This window comes from Cavia porcellus, unplaced genomic scaffold, assembly GCF_034190915.1.
Source record: "Cavia porcellus strain 051 isolate PalLab524CR breed Dunkin Hartley unplaced genomic scaffold, mCavPor4.1 scaffold_3, whole genome shotgun sequence".
Classification (NCBI taxonomy): Eukaryota; Metazoa; Chordata; class Mammalia; order Rodentia; family Caviidae; genus Cavia; species Cavia porcellus.
The window spans coordinates 97,654,930-97,674,047 of record NW_026947486.1 but is presented as its reverse complement, the minus strand read 5'-3'; the positions used below and the strand labels follow the sequence as shown (position 1 = coordinate 97,674,047).

The following is a 19,118-nucleotide window of genomic DNA, read 5'->3' as shown; positions in this document are numbered from 1 at the left end:
TGATTTCATGCTTTGCTCATCTGGTGATTTTCATAGGTTTTATAACTAGGCATGTTTATCTTTCTTTTGATTAGATAAAAATAACATGTACACATGTACATACATACATTTTTCATTCCCATGGACTTGAAGCTTTTGTCTTGTTCTATTTTCATGATGAGTTGGTCAATCTACTCCATTACTCTTTTACATAATGGCCTCAACTTTCTGTCTCAATTGTCTTTCACCCTTTTTGCCTCCCAAGTACCTACATTTACTCCACCCTTACATCTGAGGGTCTTTCTTTTGCCAAGAAATATCAGATTTGGGGTACAGTGCTATGAAATCTCTGCTAGTAGGTAAGGTATGTAGACCATATAGAATCCCAGGTGACAGAAGGACTTTTCAGTTTTGGTCCCAGCATCTAATGTGTTACTCCCACTCTTGAGTCACTGGCAAAAGCAGATTGGCAGAAGATCAAGTGACAACTCTTATACTGTCAAGGACAACAAAGAATCAAGAAGTAACTTAAGAATAAGAAAAGCACACTTGTTTTTCAAATCCCAGTGTAGTCATGGTGAATTTCACTCAAACAGTTTTAAGGGTAGTTCAAAAGTACAAATGGTTGGATAGAAGCAAGCACAGTGGACCAAGGAACAAATTATAAAAATACAAAAGTGGAGATGTGAAGCACACACTGGGCTTTAAGAAAATTAAATGGGTGAGAGAATAAATGGGGCAAAAGGTGGAATTGGGAACAAGGTACAAGGGACAGTATTGAGGGATGGGAGTCTCAAATCTGGGTTCCCTTTCTTGAATTCGCACAAGTTTATGAATAAAGCGCTATCTTTAGCTACATTTTATAGGTATCAGGTGAAGGCAGTCAATAATTCAATCAATGGGGCCGGGGATTTAGCTCAGCGGCATAAGCGCTTGCCTTGCAAGCAGGCAGTCGTGAGTTCGAATCCCGGGTACCGATAAAAACGAAAAATACAAAAAAAATTCAATCAAGCATACATGCAATTTGAACCTAGGCTACCAAAATCTGGAGTTTCCATGCTTATGTTCATAACAGATTCCAAAGACAAGGAAGTAAAGGACTAAAGATCAGCAGTAGTTGAGCTAACTACCAATTAACTGTGGTAGCATCAGTCTGCATAGTTATATGACTTTCTCTAGCAAGTCTTCCTCCCAGATGTGAAGGTGGGACAAATTAGGGATGAAGATGACATGGTAGTGATGATGGCGGTGATGTGACAGGATGGCAAGGAACTGAGAGAAGTGAGAGTTCGAGGCCAGTGCTATCAAAAAGTAATCTGCCATCACAATGAGAATGATTAAAGAGAGAAGACCAAGAATTGTCCAATAAAGAAAACAAAGGAACTAAAAGTCTGAACATGGGCAAGTTAGAAATCTTAGCAAAAGGTCAAAAATAAAGTAGAATCCCCATTAGCCTAAAAGCAAGATGAAGATGGCTCCATAAGACAGAGTGATAGATGCTGAGGAACTTAGCAGCAAATTAAAGTGGAATTTGAAGAAGACCAACTATTAGGCTATTGATTAATGATGTCACATCCAAGCATAAACTTAGGTGAGTACAATTTAGTTTGGGACTCATGCTTTAGTAGACAGCATCCTGGGTAGAAATTAGCATGGAATTTCAGTGAGCCACAGTAAGGTGACAAATGTAGTAGACTGTAGTGATGGATGAGAATACCACGTGGCAAAGACCTGAACATGGTTTGGATGTGTCCCTCAAAGGTCCACATTTAAAGCACTACCTCCAGGGTAGTGCTATTGGGGATGGAGCCTGCTGGGAGTTCTTGAAGTCAGTAGCGGCAAACCCTTGAAGGGGATTATGGGACCCTGGTCTCTTCCTATTTGCTGCCTGGCTGCTAAGGTGAGGAGTTTCCATGATGCGCTGTCTCATCAGAGGCCTGAAGCGATGCACTAATTGCTCTTGGATTAGAACTGTCCAAATTGTAAGTTAATATAAACCTTTTCCAAGTTTATTATTTTAGCTATTGTTATATTGACCGACAGCTATCACAACCAGGAACATGGGTGGGTAGGGACAAGCGTCAGAAAAGGAATGGTCTTGAAAGGGTGAAAATCAAGGCAATAGTTTCCAAGATGGCATCAAAGGAAAAAAAATGAATAATGATGTGACTGTTTCAAGTTTTGTGCTAATCATTGTAGGAAGTGGCCTTCAAAGTGTTAGCTACATTCCCAAGGCCATAGTAAAGACTGCTTAGTCTCTCTCTTCTACCCTGCCTCTTCCCCAGACAGAAAATCTGTTAGGCTTCTGCCTGAGCAATGCATTTTCTTTAATGCTCTACTCCTGCATCCAGAGCACACTGGCTAGCTGCATACGCCATTAGGGAATATGGAAAATGGTAAAATGCCAGAGGAATAACTTTATTTTTTGTACCAAAAATCAAACTCAGGACTTTGTGCTTGCCAGGCAGGCTTGTGTCTCTGAGTTATATCCTCTAGTCTCGGAACAACTCTTCTAAGGTGTGTTCAGAAAGAATGCTGTATTTGAGGACAATGCCAAAATTTCAGCGCTCTGTTCTGTAAACTTTCAGAAAGTCTCTTTTGTTTGCTCTGTAAGCAAGAATATGTGATACTAGGGTTCAAAGAGTTATTGCTTGCTGGTAATACTAGATCAATACTAAAAATAGAACATAAGCCTATTGGGCTTAAGGATCAGGAACACTTGAAAATAAGCCTTTGTGTTAAATTGTCCAGTTAACTTCTGAAATGAAAATGACAGCAGTCTGTATGACTGCTGCAGTTCTAAGTTACAGAAAGAGGTCTCTAATGAAGTCACCCTATTTTGTTGCCTCCCTTCCCCCCAGATTCTTAATTAACAAACCTATGAAGAAGAAGTAGAAAGAAACATGATCAAAGGTTGGGTCATTGATAAAACATTATAAATTCTGTTATTTTTGTATCAGGATCGAACTTACGACCTCGCGCTTGCCAGGCAGGCACTTATGCCGCTAAGCTAAATCACTGGCCTATAAATTACTTTTGTAATGCTATACTTCTGAGTTAAATCTTCTTTTTTAATGAAATAGTTTCACTAATGTTATAAATACTAAATAGCACAAAATTTTTGGAGAATTAGAAAAACCCAATTTTGAAGTATCACGAGTCATCCTTGAAAATAATTTTTTTCTTTGTTTAGAAATGTCCATGCTGACTGATCAGTATAACTGAGTATCCAACTTACTGTTAGCAATAATTTCTTTTCAGACATGTAGGTAACTGTTTGAAATCACTAATGAAAAAAAGGCCATTTTCTAGCAAATAAGCCAAAAGCAAAGTCATTTTCTTGGTTAATTTTAGACTTTATTCATAAAAAGCCAAAATAGTTTAAAAGAAAAACATTCAAAGGACTTTTTCTTCTTTCACAGAATTGACCAGTTGTTTGACACAGAATAAAGGTCCTAGGAGTTCAGCAAAACAGTATACAACCCCTTCATATGTACTGCACTGAGCAACATACAACCCTGGACACAGAGAAGCAGGTCAATCTGGTAACAGTAGACATTGATGTACAATCTATTACAAAAAAGAAAAGGAAATGATTGATCAATTAATACACATGAAACAAAATCTTTTGATTTTGTCATTTTACAAGTGAAATATATTGCCTATTTTTTCAAAGATAACCCATAGCTCGGTTTGACTATAGTCTAATATGGGCTTTACAACAAAATCAAAACACCATGGCATGTGTATTAGAAAAGGTACCACACACACCTCTTTTCACTAAAAAGCACTGTTCTAAAGTGGAGAAGCAGGCAAGCTTAATCCCTATAAATAGACCATTAAATTGGTACACATTTTTTGGATGGCAGTTCTGATCAAAACTTTTAACTGTGCACACCTTTGACATAGCTTTTCCACTTGTGGAAATTTAGCCTAAGAAATTACTTGTATAAGAACATAAGGATACCGTATGTGAGACTAGATAAAACATTTCAGCTCATTCATAGAATGCAATGATAGAGAGGCTTAAAAAGCATGTAAAAAAATCTAGATATCCTGACACCTTGCACTGTGTTCAAGTAAAACATACTATAGAACTTAACAGCATTTTAACATTAATAGCATTATCCTAATAAAGAAAACCATATAAGTTATCTATGTACAGAAGCATGTAACAGGATATATATTCAATACTTCTGGGGAATAGTCTTGTGGAAAAAGGGAGTATTTTCACATTTTGCTTATATATTGTTGTATATTTAATTTTGTACAATGACCATATACACTATTAGTTTTCTAAAATTCATGTAGCACACTCACCCTTTTAAGTGTGTAATTTCCTGGTTTTTAAAGTATATTCACAAAGCTGTGCAGTCATCAAACACTAATTCCAGATGTTTTATCACCCTCAAAAGAAACCCTAAGCCTGGTAACAGTCACTCTTTTCCCATCTCTGTAGCCACTGGGAATCAGTAACCTGTCTTCTGTCTCTTTGCATTTCTCTCTGGAAAGTTCATAAAAATGGAGCCCTATCATATGTGACCTTTCATATCTTCCTTTTTGTATAATGTTTTCAAGATTCATCCACATTGTAGTATGTTCCAGTAATTTAATCTTTTTCATGATGTTACTTTTATAAATAAGAAATCTATAAACAGTTCTGATTTTAAAAATATGCAGAAACACATATTACCTTCTGTAAAAATCACTTTATAGAAACTCAAAGACAGATCTAAATCCAGTGCCCATATTATGCGAGTTTATTTGGGTCTCACCATTCCTAATGCTCTCTTAAATATCTAGTCTCTGAGGACCATTTAAAAGGCTACCCCCTCAAACAGTATTCTTGTTTTCATATATGCCTTTTTGCTACAATATTATCAGTCATAAGTAGACCTAGTTAGTTCTTTTTCCAGCTGCCTTTTATCTTTCCTAACCCCCCACCATCATAGTAAACGAAGCAACACAGATATAGCCAAAGTCATAATTTGGAAATTTTGTGGATCTATTGTCTTTTGACAAGGAACCAGTGCTGGGTGGTTGACTTTAGTACACTAAGCATATGCAGAACATGTCTCCTAAAGGGTAATATTTTCAGATGCCATCAGTAACATCACAGAAATTGGTACTTTGTATTTTTCCTCTTCTGAATAAAAATCAAGAATATTTTCTAAACCAGGCATGATGGTACATGCCTGTAACTCCAGTTACTCTGGAGACTGAGGCAGGAGAATAATGAGTTCAAGGCCAGCTTGGGCAACTTATCAAGATCCTAAGGGAAAAAGAAAGGCTAGAGATAAAGCTGAGCACTCCCTAGGTTTAATCTCTAGTGCCACACACAAAAAAGAACATATTTTGGCCTTCTATCTTTAGTAATATTACCTTATTATCTGAACAAGTCAAAGTTATGTAACATTAGTTGATACAAAAAAGAGCACTTTGCCTTCACAATTGAAGACTCTAAAATATAAATGTAAGATGAGTTTATTTTCTCTTAAAAAGATAGACTGGCCATTTTCGGGCCACAGAATTTTGCTTTGTAATGACCTCATTGATTTCTAGGGACTACAGTTAGTAGAACAATAAGCCAACTGTCATGGTTGGTTTATTTATGGTTTTTTGTTTGCTTGTTTTGAGACAGAGTCTTGCTCTATAATTCAGGCCAGGATTGAACTCGCTATGTAGACCAGGCTGGCTTTGAACGTGCAGTGATCCTTTTGCCTCAGCCTTCCAAATGCTGAGGTTACAGGTATGTACCACCATGCCCAGCAATCAGCTGTCATAGATTTCATCAGCTAAAGAAATCCACATTAATTCCCCATCTCCGTATTTTTATTGGGGCAATTCAAATGAAACCTAGTAGTGGATTTTAAATATACACATGCATGCATGTACTATTTGATAGAATTTGTGGTAAAAGCATACCATCCTATGTTCCTACATGGATCAGAACCTGTTAATTGATATTTTCTTCCCCTCTGAGGAAGAACATGGATTAGGAATTATGTATAGAATAAATGTATTCCACTAATTAAAGCTTCTTTTGTGGTTTTAGGGCTTGACTTCAGGGCCTTTCCACAGAACTTCATCCCCAGCCCTTCTTTTTATATTTTTATTCTGAGGGTCTCACTTTATCACTAAGTAGTCTGCTTAGTTCTGTACAAACCACTTTATAGAAACTCAAAGACAGCTCTAAATACAGTGACCATATCCTGGGCTGAGGTTAAACTTGCAATCCTGTTGCCTCAGCTTCCCTGAGTGCTGGGATTACAGGCATGTGTCACCATGCCTAGCTCATTAATTAAAATTTTGGTTTTTAGGGGCTGGGGATTTAGCTCAGCGGCATAAGCACCTGCCTTGCAAGCAGGTAGTCGTGAGTTCGATCCCTGGTACCGATAAAAAGGAAAAAGACCAAAAAGAAAAAAAAAATTATTTTTTGGTTTTTGCCCTGAATACGATAAACTTCGATATAGGAACACTGTAGCAAACTGTCCATATAAGGGGAGTAAATACTAAGTGTATGAAATGGAATCCCTTTATGGCATACTAATCCTTCAATTCTTTTTTCTGTCAGATGAACTGCACAAGGAGTTTTGATGTGTTGATTTTTTTTATCAGTACCAGGGATCAAACTCACAACTGCCTGCTTGCAAGGCAGGCACTTATGCCGCTGAGCTAAGTCCCCAGCCCTGATGTGTTGATTTTCAAAATCACTTTCCAACTAGGTTCCAGAATTCCTGATTTAAGCTGTAGATATCTGAACCACATACTGGAAAAACCAAGATATAATGCAACTCTGCTGAATGTAAAAGACTACCATTCACTGCCATAATAAAAATTTTAATATTGTAAAACTTTAAACTGAATTCAAACACACTTTTTCCCCCTCCCATACTTGTTTATTTCCACAAATTCTTAAACTATGCCAGGCATTTTCACCTTGGAATAAAGCAAGATTAAAAGGAATATAATACTACTGTTCTACTCAAATAAACTTCATTATACATTTTCACAAAAAAGACATACAAATATGAAAGTCATAACTCATTTATTGAATGAATAGTATATGCAAGAATACCAATAAAAGGAAACTAATACTACAAACTACAATTTTGAAAATAAAGCCAATATAACAAGAACAAAATATACATAACATGAGAGGAATGTTTGATTTTTGACCCATGATGCATTCCTTATCTTTACAATTAATCTAAATGTCTGTTAAAACAAACTATACCTTGGTCTAACCTCAGTGCTTTTTAAAAAAGCAACAACACTCTAGAAAACTTTTTCCTTTGCTTTGAGATATTTGAGATTCACGCATTTGTTCAAGTACATAGATTCTGATTTAATAGTAGATTGACAGATCTTATTATTCTCTTAGTATCTTGAGTAGCACGTCATTCTGAGCAAGTATTATCTGAAATTCTAAAATTGCTAATCCTTGAAATAAAATTCATTTCAGTTGTGGGTTTTTAATAAATTGAGATGAATGTAAAAATCCCCCCCTCACCTCCCCCCAGGAACAAACAGTTGTTATTAAAGTATAGAAACTCAAGTCTATCTTTCTACTCTAAAGAACATTTCTTACTAACATTTCTGGTAAGGCAATAAATGCTCCAGAATAATCTTCAATATATGCTTGCAAAGATTACACTGTTTAATAACAACAACAACAACAACAACAACAAAACAAAAAGAAAAAAACAAAAGAAAGAAAGAAAAGACACTTCAAAATTTTAGGCTAAAATATGCATAAAAGACAGCAATGGCAATATTTTTTGGAAATGATGTAAATGTCATATACTTATCAAATAATGTCATGCTTATTAAAACTACAGTTAAGGACTTAAGAGATGTACAGTAAATACACTGCTGAGGTCCATTTATCTAAATATTAATACCACAATGTAATTACTACCCAGAAGATGATGATACTACTTGGGAACATAAGTACTGTACAATTTTTACATTGTAAGGCACTTGTACTCAGCATGTGATGAAAAATGGATAATCAAAACATTGTAGGCTTACAACCAAAGATGACCAAAGATGATTTTTCATGTGACTTCAATTTGTATTTCAATTAATGAACAATTATTCAGCCAATCACACCACAGTGAAAAAAACAGGTAGTCAGCCACTTATCTAGCCAACCAAAAGGTAAAGTGCTATTCTGGTTGCTAGTGGCAGGGAAAGAGCTGAAGAAACCCATACACAGTCACGTATTTTACTACACAACAAACTTATCAACTGACAGCTGTAGTATTTGAAGTCTATTATATAATTATTGACTGGCCATGATTACCCCTGGCACCTTCTATTTTTCCTTAAAAATATTCATTACAGTAGTTGTCCAAAAATGAAGGAGTTCTGTTTCTCCATGGGTAAGTTCTATGGCACACAATGTAAAAATGACCTAGACACAGTGATTTAAAGATTTAAGAAAAAATGGTTTTCAAGCTGTTGCAGAGAAATAAAGTACAGATCCTTTGGAAAAAGTCACATAGCTTGGTAAACAAACATTTAGATCTGTCCTTGCACTTCAAGTCATGAATTCTGAAAATTAATCACATACACATGATGGCATATTAAAAGCAAAAAGAAAACATAGAGGGCAATCCACTACTGAAGACAGTTTCCTTCTAAAAATAACAAGAAAGATGGTTAAAATAAAGCAAGCATTTAGTCCCTTGATTGAAGTAAATGTGTGAATACACACTTGACAAACGTGTTCTTAAGGGACTAGCAGTTTAAAAATTCAGTCACTAAGCACAGTGTAATTTTTCACTTAGTACATTTAAAAATGCTGTTCTATCAGCTGCAGAATATCTCAATGTAGTCAAGTTAACATGATTTTTTTATTTCCAACTCTGCTTTATTGTGGTAGGTTAACTAATAATTCAGAAATCAGAATCCGCATCCTTGGTATTGAGGTGCTATGGTAGTATTAGGCAGACCACAACTAAAGCTTTTTGGTTTTGCCATAAAGAAATACATAAATGTGCTTCAGCAGTAAGTGGAAGAAAATGTCACTAGCGAGAAATGCCAGTGTGAAAATCCTTTCTAAATAGCTGGGTTCTTCGGCTTTAAGAAACAATTCTGATGATCAATAAAACAACGCCGAGCCCTACCAGGAAAAAAGCAGGGCAGAAAACACTATTTAATAGATAACCAAACAATGACAGAAAACATTAAAAATATTAAATAAGTTTCTAAAATAGTGGTCACAAAATTAAAAATAAATACTGCTTTATGTGAAGACTGTTTTTTACTTCTACAGCACACGAAACCTCCTTACACATTTTGAGCCAATATGTGAAGTGTTCCACACAACGGGGCATTTGAGAGAAATGGGTTTCAGATGTGGTGTCTAACGTTCTTAGCAGGTAGTAACCCTTTAAATCTGCAAGAGGTTTAATTTGCTGTTGCCAAATATTGGTTTAAACTGGAAAGGATTCAATCATTTTGCCAGAAGCTTTTTGCATGACATGGAAAGAGAAGTGTATTGTCATGAGAATTTTGGCATAAGCACTGGAGCTTGCAGCTCATAATCGCCAGCTGCCCAAGTCCATGCTGGTCAGTGAGAACAACTCTGCCAGGAAACCAAATAAAAAGCTTCAGCACACTTCTTGGAAGAGACTTTTAGTATGTGTTCTCAAAGCTAAGATAAAAAGCAGGTTCTCTTCATTTTTAGCCTCCATTACTTGAGTGCAAAAAAAATTCACAAACTACCATGTGTTGCCACCAGAGGCATGTTTGCATTGTAAAGTAAAATTTGCTTACATTTCCCTTGAGCATGATCCACTAAACAAACTTAGGGTTAATAGTGTTTCAATTGCTTCCCAGAAACTGCACACTACAGCTATGTAATATCGAAATGTCAAACTCAGCCGTCTAGAGAAAACTCATGAAACAAACAAGATGTTTTTAGGCAGTTCAGTGAAGGATCTAAGAGTTGGGCAGTAAAAAGTTACAAACCCTTTTAGAAAACAGTGAAAAAGAATAGTAGTTATGGATGTCTTATTCATTCCCAGTTTTCTAACTCTGTCCCATGAACCTGTTTAAAAGATGATAAGAAAATGTAAAATATGATGCTTGAGGGAAATACAATCAACATAATGTTACTGAGGAGTGAGAATATCTTACTGATTTGACATTGTAACTACATTTATTGATAAAGTAGATAGTTTGGTTTTATGGTTACAAAACTGGCTAGTCAAAAAAAAAAAAAAAAAAACTACACAAGCCTATATAATCCTCAGCATTCTGGTAACATGCTCTTAACTAAATACTTTAAGGTTTAAAAAAATCTTATTGTATACCATTACTGTATCATGTATTTATCAGTGAGTATTAGATCCTGACCACAGATCCCATATAATTAACGTTCATACCTAGTTTCCATTAAGTTGCTGCTGAGCTTGCTGCTGATCAATTTCCACTTTTCCTCGGCTTTTACTCTCTCGTTCCTCATCTTCTTCATCTCTCTCATCATTTCCACTATGGTTTTTACAATACAGTCTACAATGATGAAAGACATTGTCGATGAGAATACATCTGTGTTAGCATTAGCAGATGAGGCTGGTGCCCATATAAAATATGGGTTTCCTCATTCACATTTAAAAACACCCCACAATCAATTAAAGTTCCATTTCTATCTGAAAGATAGGAAACTATACCATTACTAAGATTACAGAAGTTCATTTGGAATAAAACCTCTAGTTAAATACAGCAGTTATCATAAAGGCAATTCTCATTTTGCCCAGTAAGAGTAAAGCCAGGTTTTCAGTCAACTTAAAATATCAATTTTTGGCGTAATGAAATAATAAGAATTCTATAAATTCACTTTATGTACACAATTTACAATCACATTTCAAGAAATACAGTCTATATATATTTTACTTGCTATTCACATTCTGTAAAACAATTTTACTCATACTCTTCAAATGCCCTTTCATCATCACTGTACTGGCCTTCTTTAGAATACATTCCTTCATGCATCATCCACATTTTCCAAACTGCATTCAGTTCTGTCTCTCTCAAGCTAGACTGGTCCCTCCAACTTCTTTTTGTCTCTCGACACTGACTTTTTTGGATGAGACCAGGCCAGAGAGCTTACCAATTGAACCACACTGTGGATTTTCTACTACAGTTTTGTTTCTCTTCTCAAATTTTTTTAAACTGGGAATAAGGCTTATGGGCTTGGTTAGCTTTAGGTTCAACTTGTATATATGTTCAAACAGCTCCATTATTAGTGAGCCTATGCTTAGTTGATTGGTTAAGGTGGTAGTGACGGATAGATTTTGTCTTTAAAACAAGAAAGTGATTCCTGTAGTGACTCATTGGCAACATGTTTTTCCAACTTTTTATTTGGATATATACACTGTACTTTTGAAATTTATTAAGTTTTTAATAAAAATAGTACTGAAGGTGGTTTGCGATAATCAGAAAAAGGTGGGCTGATTTGAACTCAATGTCAAGTCAACTGTACATAAGATGATAGAACAACTCTTAGAATATGTTCATTGCTGGCCCTCTTGTGGTCAGCAGTGGACAGAAGGCTCTACAGGAATTTACCTGTCACAAATAGATTGTGTAATCCAGAGGGAAATAAAGAATAAAAGGCAAGAGTGGGGTTGGGAGTACCATCATAACAATTAAATTCAATCTAGTTTCATTCATTATTTTAGAACCTTAAAACATTTTCATTAGCTTTCAAAAAGCCATGGAGAATTTATACTTTTTAAATGTTCTACCTTGGGAACTACCTTTTTTTAAAAAAAATCATGATTTTAAATATTAAGAGATTCCTATGTAGTGTCATCTATGAAGCATCTTCTCAAAAATATAACCCAAATGAAATTAAACATTTGAACCAACTTACAGTTTACACAAAATATGGGGCGAGAGGCTGGGGATAAAGCTCAGCAGGACAGTGCCTGCCTGGCAAGTGCAAGGTCATGAGTTCGATTCCCAGTAACACCACCACCACCACCACCAACAACAACAACAACAAAAATCGGTAGAGGAGGGAGAGAGTTAAAGATACAAGATAAACAGCATCACAAAATAGCACACAGGCAAGTATAAAACATGACAGTTACGGGACAACTTACTGGAGTATTTCAAGAAAGAGAATGTCAGGAGTGGGGTGGGTATGGTTCCATTTTAAAACAGACTTAAGAAATGGTAAATGCCGTGCAGGGATCTCATAAATATTCAGATTTGAATGTATCAAGTCTAAAAAGCCATTTACAAGACAACTGAGGAAATGCAAAAATGGACTGGGTATGATAGGATGTTAAGAAATAACTGTTCACATTATATCCTGTGATAATGAGATAGTGATTATGTAAGAAATATCTCTTCGGGGAAGGTGGCACCAGGAATTGAACCCTAGGCCTTCAATGAGCTACAACCTTGACCCTTTAAAAATTATGTTTTACTTTGAGACAGAGTCTTGCTAAATTGCTAAGTCACCCAGGCTGAGTTTGAATTTGTGATCCTAACTCAGGCTCCCAGTGTGCTAGGATTACAGGCATGTGCCACAACACCCAGAAAAGAAATATCCCTGTTTCTAAGTATTGAAGTACACAGGGATAAAATGACAAGAGATTTTGCTTTAATAAACTTTTGGGGCAAAAACACAATACATGACACAGCTGTGGCAATAACTAAGTAAACGGAATAGGAAAGTTGTTATACTACTCTATTTCTGTGTATATTTGGAAATCTTTTTAATAAAGAGTTTCATCTAAAAGGATAAGTCCTTGGTTGTCGGAATAAAGTTTTAATCTTTCTATGGGATTTTCACCTGTGAAATATATCTCATAGTCCCTTACGTGCTCTTCACTTGTCTAAGGCATTAAGGTCATAGGTGTCGAACTGAGCCAACAAGAACTCTGCAACAGCACTCACATTTTATGGTAGGAGACCGACATTTTAGAAGTTTATTTTAAATAATTTTAAAATTTAGTAAAGATAAAAATCAGGATATACAAAAATAAAATCCATTATATATTCTTCTCATCCCTTTTCAAATACGATTAAGTCAAGATCTAGAAAGGGCTGGTAAGGAAGGAAAGTCACATTTAGAAGACAGAAAAGCCAAGGCATTCAGAAATATCCCTCCTGCTCTTTCCTTCTATTTGTCGGTTCCTCTCTCCCTAAATTATTTGCATATAAATTCTTATTTGAATTCTATGGTCTATCTGCAGCCACACTGAAAGCAGATTTAAGAAATACGTTTCTATTATTTTGCGCTTTAAAGACAGGGTCTCACTATGTTGCCCAAATTGGCCCCAAACTTGCTATGTAGTCTGGGCTGGCCTTAAACTTGCGATTGTCCTACCTCAGCCTTCTGAGTGCTAGGATTACAGTGTACATCACCACACTCAAGAGTAAGAAACACAATGATGCAGAAAAAAAAGCAATTCAAATTATCATGGATCCTAGCATGAATATTTTTATTCAGAGATGCTCACTGAAACATTTTTTAAAATACTTAAAAAGTAAAATTAATGTAAATGTCTAAAGTAAGAAAACAGACTATTAAACCATACATGTAAGAAAATTCTGCCAGTTGTGGTGGCTCATGCCTGGTATTCCAGCATTCAGGAGGCTGAGGAAAGAGGATTCCTGCAAATCTGAGGCCAGTTTTTTTTATTTTTTTTCGAGACAGGGTCTCACTATGTAGCTTAGACTGGCCTTGAACTCACTATTCAGCCCAGCTGCCCTTGAACTCAGCAATCCTCCTGGATCATCCTCCCAAGCAAATAGGATTACAGACATGTGCCACCATACCCAGCTGGGATACATAAGAGTGAGAAAAAGGCCAGCAGCCTGAATTACATAGCAGGATCCTGTCTCAAACAAACAGAACTAAAAAAGAAAACTCCCTGTGTTTATACATTTAAACAAATGTCTAGAAGAAACATTCCAAAAGATTTAAAATTGCTATCTCTAGGAGGTAGAATTATTTTACTTTTTATTTTTTGGTACTGGGAATCAAACTTGGGACCCTGTGCTTGCCAGGCAGGCACTGTGCCACTGAGTCATATCCCTGGCCCAAGGTGGTAGAATTAAAATTGACACTAACTTTTTGTTGGTTTGTTCTGACACAGGGTCTCACTCTGTAGTCCAAACTGGCCTTGAATTCTTGATCTTCCTGCCTCGGTCTCTGAAGTGCTGCAATTGTAGGCATATAACACCATGCCTGACTAACTTTTCAATCTTAACTAATTTTCCAGTTTTTTCAAAATGAAAAAAGGTAACTATAATATCTAAATAGAGATAAAATTTAAAGCAACAATTCTTCACACAGTCAGACTGTAGATGTTTAAAATGGGCTTATTTTCAAATAATGGCTAATAATGGACTGCTTGTGGAAATATTCATACACCACAGAATTGTCTCCTGGAGCAGTATGAAAACGGGCTCTTCTCTGGCATCCTGACAAAACTAACAACAGGTAACAATGCTGAGTTTGTTGAATGTGTTTCTAAAGCTATTCCTACAGATATAAAAACACACATGTGGAATGGCGTCCTAAGGAAGAGTGAGTAGAATGATGGTGGGTCACCTGGGGTCCTGATGACATCTGGGAAACTCTGTCTTCCATCTACTCTTTTCCTCTGGTGTCTTTATGTAAAAAGTAACTATCTTGTGTAAGCTATTTTTCTCATTATATAAAGCACATATAACCATTAAAAATAGAAAATTATACTGTTTGCTCTTCTGCATTAAACCATCAAAAATTTTGGATTTGATGAAAATTATACCAATTTATAGATTAATTTGGTGAGAATAGGTATCCTTCAGTGCTGCATGATTCTATTAAGGAACATAATATATTTCACCATTCATCTGTGTCTTATAAAGTACATTTTTTAAAAGGAAAGGCTTACTATCTGTGGGATGCATGCACACATGTGTGCATGTACCTGTGCAGGCAGGCAGAGGGAATGACCATTTCTCCTTTACATTTTCTCTAAACAGTTAATTTTAAGTCATCTCATTCTACGGCATAAGTGAGTATTCAATGATTTTACTAAGTTAATGACCATTTTATTTATTATACAGTTTTTTTTTCATTGATGGGAATGGAACCCAAGGCCTCTTTAATATTGGACGAGGTCTCTACTACTGAGCTATGTCTCCAACCTGCCCCTTTCTTGTTGCACTAGCTTAACTTTCCCAAAAAAACCCACTGGAAATCATGTTAGTAGCTCATCTAATGAAAGTGGATTTAGTCTAGTGGCTCAGTTAGAGATGAACATGAGAATTTCTGGAGACTCATCAAACAAGGGTTAGGGTTCAACCCAGACCTACTGAATTTACATCTCTGTGAATGAGGCCCAAGCACACACCATTTCCAGAGAGGACTCCAACTACCCTCAGGGATACTGAGGCTCACTCCTAGATAAAAAACAATGCTTCTTTAGTTCAATATTAAACAAACTATTTCTGTTTTCTCTTACACATCCACTAAGTTTCCTAGCTTGCCAGGCATGGTGGCATATGCCTACAGTCCCAAGTAGTCCACAGGGCGAAGCAGAAGGATCGTAAGTACAAGTCTAGCCTGAGCAATTTGGTAAGGCTCTATTTCAAAATAATTTTTTTTAAAAAGGGCTGGGGATGCACCACAACACCCCCTGGGTTCAATCCCTGGTGATAGCAAAACATTTCCTAGTTTACCAAAGTACTCTTACTGTGGTATTTTAAGATCCAGAAACGGATGTTTACTGAATATTATAGAGTATTTCTTTACCATTCATGGGGAAGGTTTTTTCCTTTATTAACTACAACAGAACACATTAACTAGTTTTGGGTATCTTTAAATTCTTGGATTACAGAGCTGAATTTGACTTGCCAGTATTTATTTCAATTTTTGTGTATTTATAAAAGGAAGACTGGCATAGTCTTTGTTTTTTTATCTTGTTCAGGTTTGATACCACAAGTATGCATGCTTTACAGAATGAGCCAAGATTTCCATCTCTTTGTGCTAGATCTCCTCAAATATTTTATACTGGAATTATTTGTTCCTTAAAAACTTGACACAACTCCCTTGAAAAATATTTGTGCCTTTACAATTAAACAAAATTTGGTAAATTTTACAATAGCTCTAGCATCTGATGCAGGTACCCAAAGGATCTGATGACAGTGTAAATTGTTTTTTACATAGAGTTAACACAAAAGTTACTGGCTCACTGCATACTAGACATGTGAGAATATGGAAATGGTTTACCACTTGTAAAGGTCAATTAAATTTCAGAGAGCCTTCCCAAATTATACTCTACTTGATTAAACAAATGGAGCCATTACAGATATACATTGTAATACCAGCCCAAGGAAGCAGAGTAAGTGGAAGAACCATGAAAAGGACAGTGTCACGCAATTCTGAAACTCCACACCCTTAGTTTTTGTGGTGCTGGAGGTCAAACTGAGGAACTTACACATGCTAGAGAAGTGCTCTACCACAAAGCTACACCTCCAGCATCTTCAAATCCTGCACTTCCATCATCTTGGTTTCGATCTTCAGTTGTCTTCTAACTCATCTCATCACATCCTCTTAGTTTCTGTCCCAAAGGTCTTGCACATCCCTGTTCTCTGCCTAGAACACTTCCACTTAGTTTACCTTTGCACTTCCTCTTTCAGTGCTAGCACTATTTCCTTCAGAAAATTCTTAAACATTCCTCTACAGACTAGGTTAGCTCTTCCTTTTTACAGGCTCTCACAGAACCTTGGAACATCATTACAGGGCATATGTAGTTTGTAATCACGTATTTCCTCACTAGGCCATTTAATTAATGGTTTCTCCTGATAGACTGTATGCTTCATGAGAACAAGTTTGTGTTGGCTCTTTATACCCATGTCCTAGCACAATGCCTGGCACAGTGTAAGCATAATACTGGGTGAAAAATGCTAATCTAGGGCTACTAGGAAGAAGGAAATGTCAATCACAGTTCTCATGCCTTCTATAATATCCTCAGTACTCTACCCTTGACTAACACCACTTAAGAACAAACATCATTTAAATTAGTGTCATCTATTTAAGGAGAGCTATTTATTCTAGGAAAATGGACAATTATTTTCTTACTTGTAAATTCCTCTTGACATATTTTCAATGTATTTAGCTTTGTCTTGTACTCCACAGTGGTAATGGTAGGTCTTAACACAGGCTTTTATTTCACATCCAATAGTAGCACCAGGCTGACTGCAAAGCGTACATTTCTGTTTAAAGGAAAAAAAAATAATCATCATAAGCCATATTTCAGAGTTTAAGCAATCTATGTTGTTATTGCTGTTGTTGTGAGGCAAGGGCCCCTTATGTAGTTCAGGCTGGCCTCAAACTCACTATGTAGCCTAGGCTGGCCTGGAGCTCACAGAGATCCTCCTGCTTCACCCTCCTGAATGCTGGCATTACACACCCAGGTAGGCAATCTTATTTATTTTACTCATATTTCAGCCAAACATTTAAGTTTACAAAGCAAACAGCAGCCACTTTCTACTTTTAAAAAGGAATACACAAAACTCATTACACAATATATAATTGAAATAATGCTATAGTCAGACACATTTGTTTGCCTTAACAGTCTTATTCAGAATGCTGAGGCAGGAGGATCACCTGAGTCCAGGAAACCTAGTCTCAAAACAAAACTGGCGGACTGAAGGTGGACTGGCACATGCTTGTAATCTCAGCACTTGGGAGGCTGAGGGAGAACTACTGCAAGTTTGAGGCCAGTCTGTGCTACATAGTGAGTTCAAGGCCAGCCTGCACTACAAAGTGAAACTCTGTCTCTAAAACCCAAAGACTAATAATAATAATAATAATAATAATAATGATAATAATGATAATACTGCAACTTTTACCATACTTCTAAAGTCATCCCCTGATGTTTTAACTGTTTAACATTTATAAACTACCAAAATATTAAAAAAAAACACCCTAGCCAGGAGAGATCTGACATCTAAGTACTGTATAGAAAAGACATTCCTTGATAATGCCAAAACTAAAAAGAGTAATATTGCATATTTCAGTGGTTTGATTTTTTCTCTCTCCCCAAATCAGAGGTTTCCCATGCTGACTGGGCCAAAGAATGGGACAACAAAAAAGCAATCTCCTTAGACAAGGGTCACTACTAAGTAGGCAAAAGGACAAAGGGAGACTAAAGAAAACGAAATCTTTGAAAACTTCTCAGTGTGGCCTATATCAGCATCACCGAAAGAATGATCTGAGATGAAAAGGTACCTGGAGAGAAAAAGGATTTCAGTCAAATATGTTTGAAAAATACCAGGTTAACTCGACTGCTTTATTGTAGAACTCCTGATACACTTTTCTTCAGGAAGAAGTATACAGTAAAAATTTTTCAAATTTACTAAACTCAAGCTAGGGATTTAGCTCAGCAGCATAAGTGCCTGCTTTGCAAGCGCACAGTCATGAGTTTAATCCCCCCAAAAAACAAAACAAATTTACTGAACTCTAACTGCCCTTTTATTTTTGAAGCTGGCTGGGAGTATTCTTATAGACTGGCTAATTTCCTTTGATGCACACCTCAGAGAAATGCTAGGTTAGTAGTGCAGATATAAACGATAAATTGATTGAGAGAGTTGAATTACTGGGCTGTGTGTGGTGGTGCATGCTTTTAATGAGAGCCCTCAGGAGGCTGGGGCAAGAGGATCACCATTCGAAGCCAAGCCAGCCAAGTGTGTTCAAGGCCAGCCTAAACTACACAGTGAGACTCTGTCTCAAAAAACATAAACAACAGCAACAAAAAGAGTTCAACTGTTGCTTTACTCACCTAATCAAATTTTAGTGTATGATACATTTCTGCATTATACAATAAATGATTTTCCATTTTTTAGTACTACAGGTTGCTTTTTAACATTTCATTTTTAAAAAGAGCAACCGAAGTATCAATATTCTGAACTATATCAAAATAGAAAAGATAAAAAGAATGTTTACACTTTAAAATAGGAAGTTCTATGGAGGGTCATTTCCAGTGGAGGCAAAGAAGATAACTGTCTGAAAATGTTACATGAGACAGAAAGACGACTTCATAATTGAGGGAGGGATCAGACACCACCTGCATTCAAAGATCAGCCATTATGATCTATCTGCTATGCTACCACATAAA

The 19,118-nt window shown here is 36.3% G+C and overlaps 1 protein-coding gene across 4 annotated transcripts in view; it reads right to left on the bottom strand.

Annotated features, from left to right (window-relative positions):
* Positions 1-3,314: 3,314 nt before the first annotated feature.
* Positions 3,315-19,118, bottom strand: part of Phf6 (PHD finger protein 6) — a 55,356-nt gene continuing 39,552 nt past the window's right edge. The window contains exons 9-11 of one of the 4 annotated variants that reach the window (XM_013144413.3): positions 17,081-17,214; positions 10,377-10,503; positions 3,315-3,549 (exon numbers count right to left, since the gene is read on the bottom strand). In XM_013144413.3, the coding sequence (XP_012999867.1) occupies positions 10,377-10,503; positions 17,081-17,214 (261 nt within the window). In that variant the 3' untranslated portion in view covers positions 3,315-3,549. Of the gene's footprint in view, positions 3,550-7,010; positions 10,504-17,080; positions 17,215-19,118 lie in introns of those variants that run through there. The other 3 variants (XM_005000281.4, XM_005000282.4, XM_063246439.1) reach the window with 3 other exon arrangements.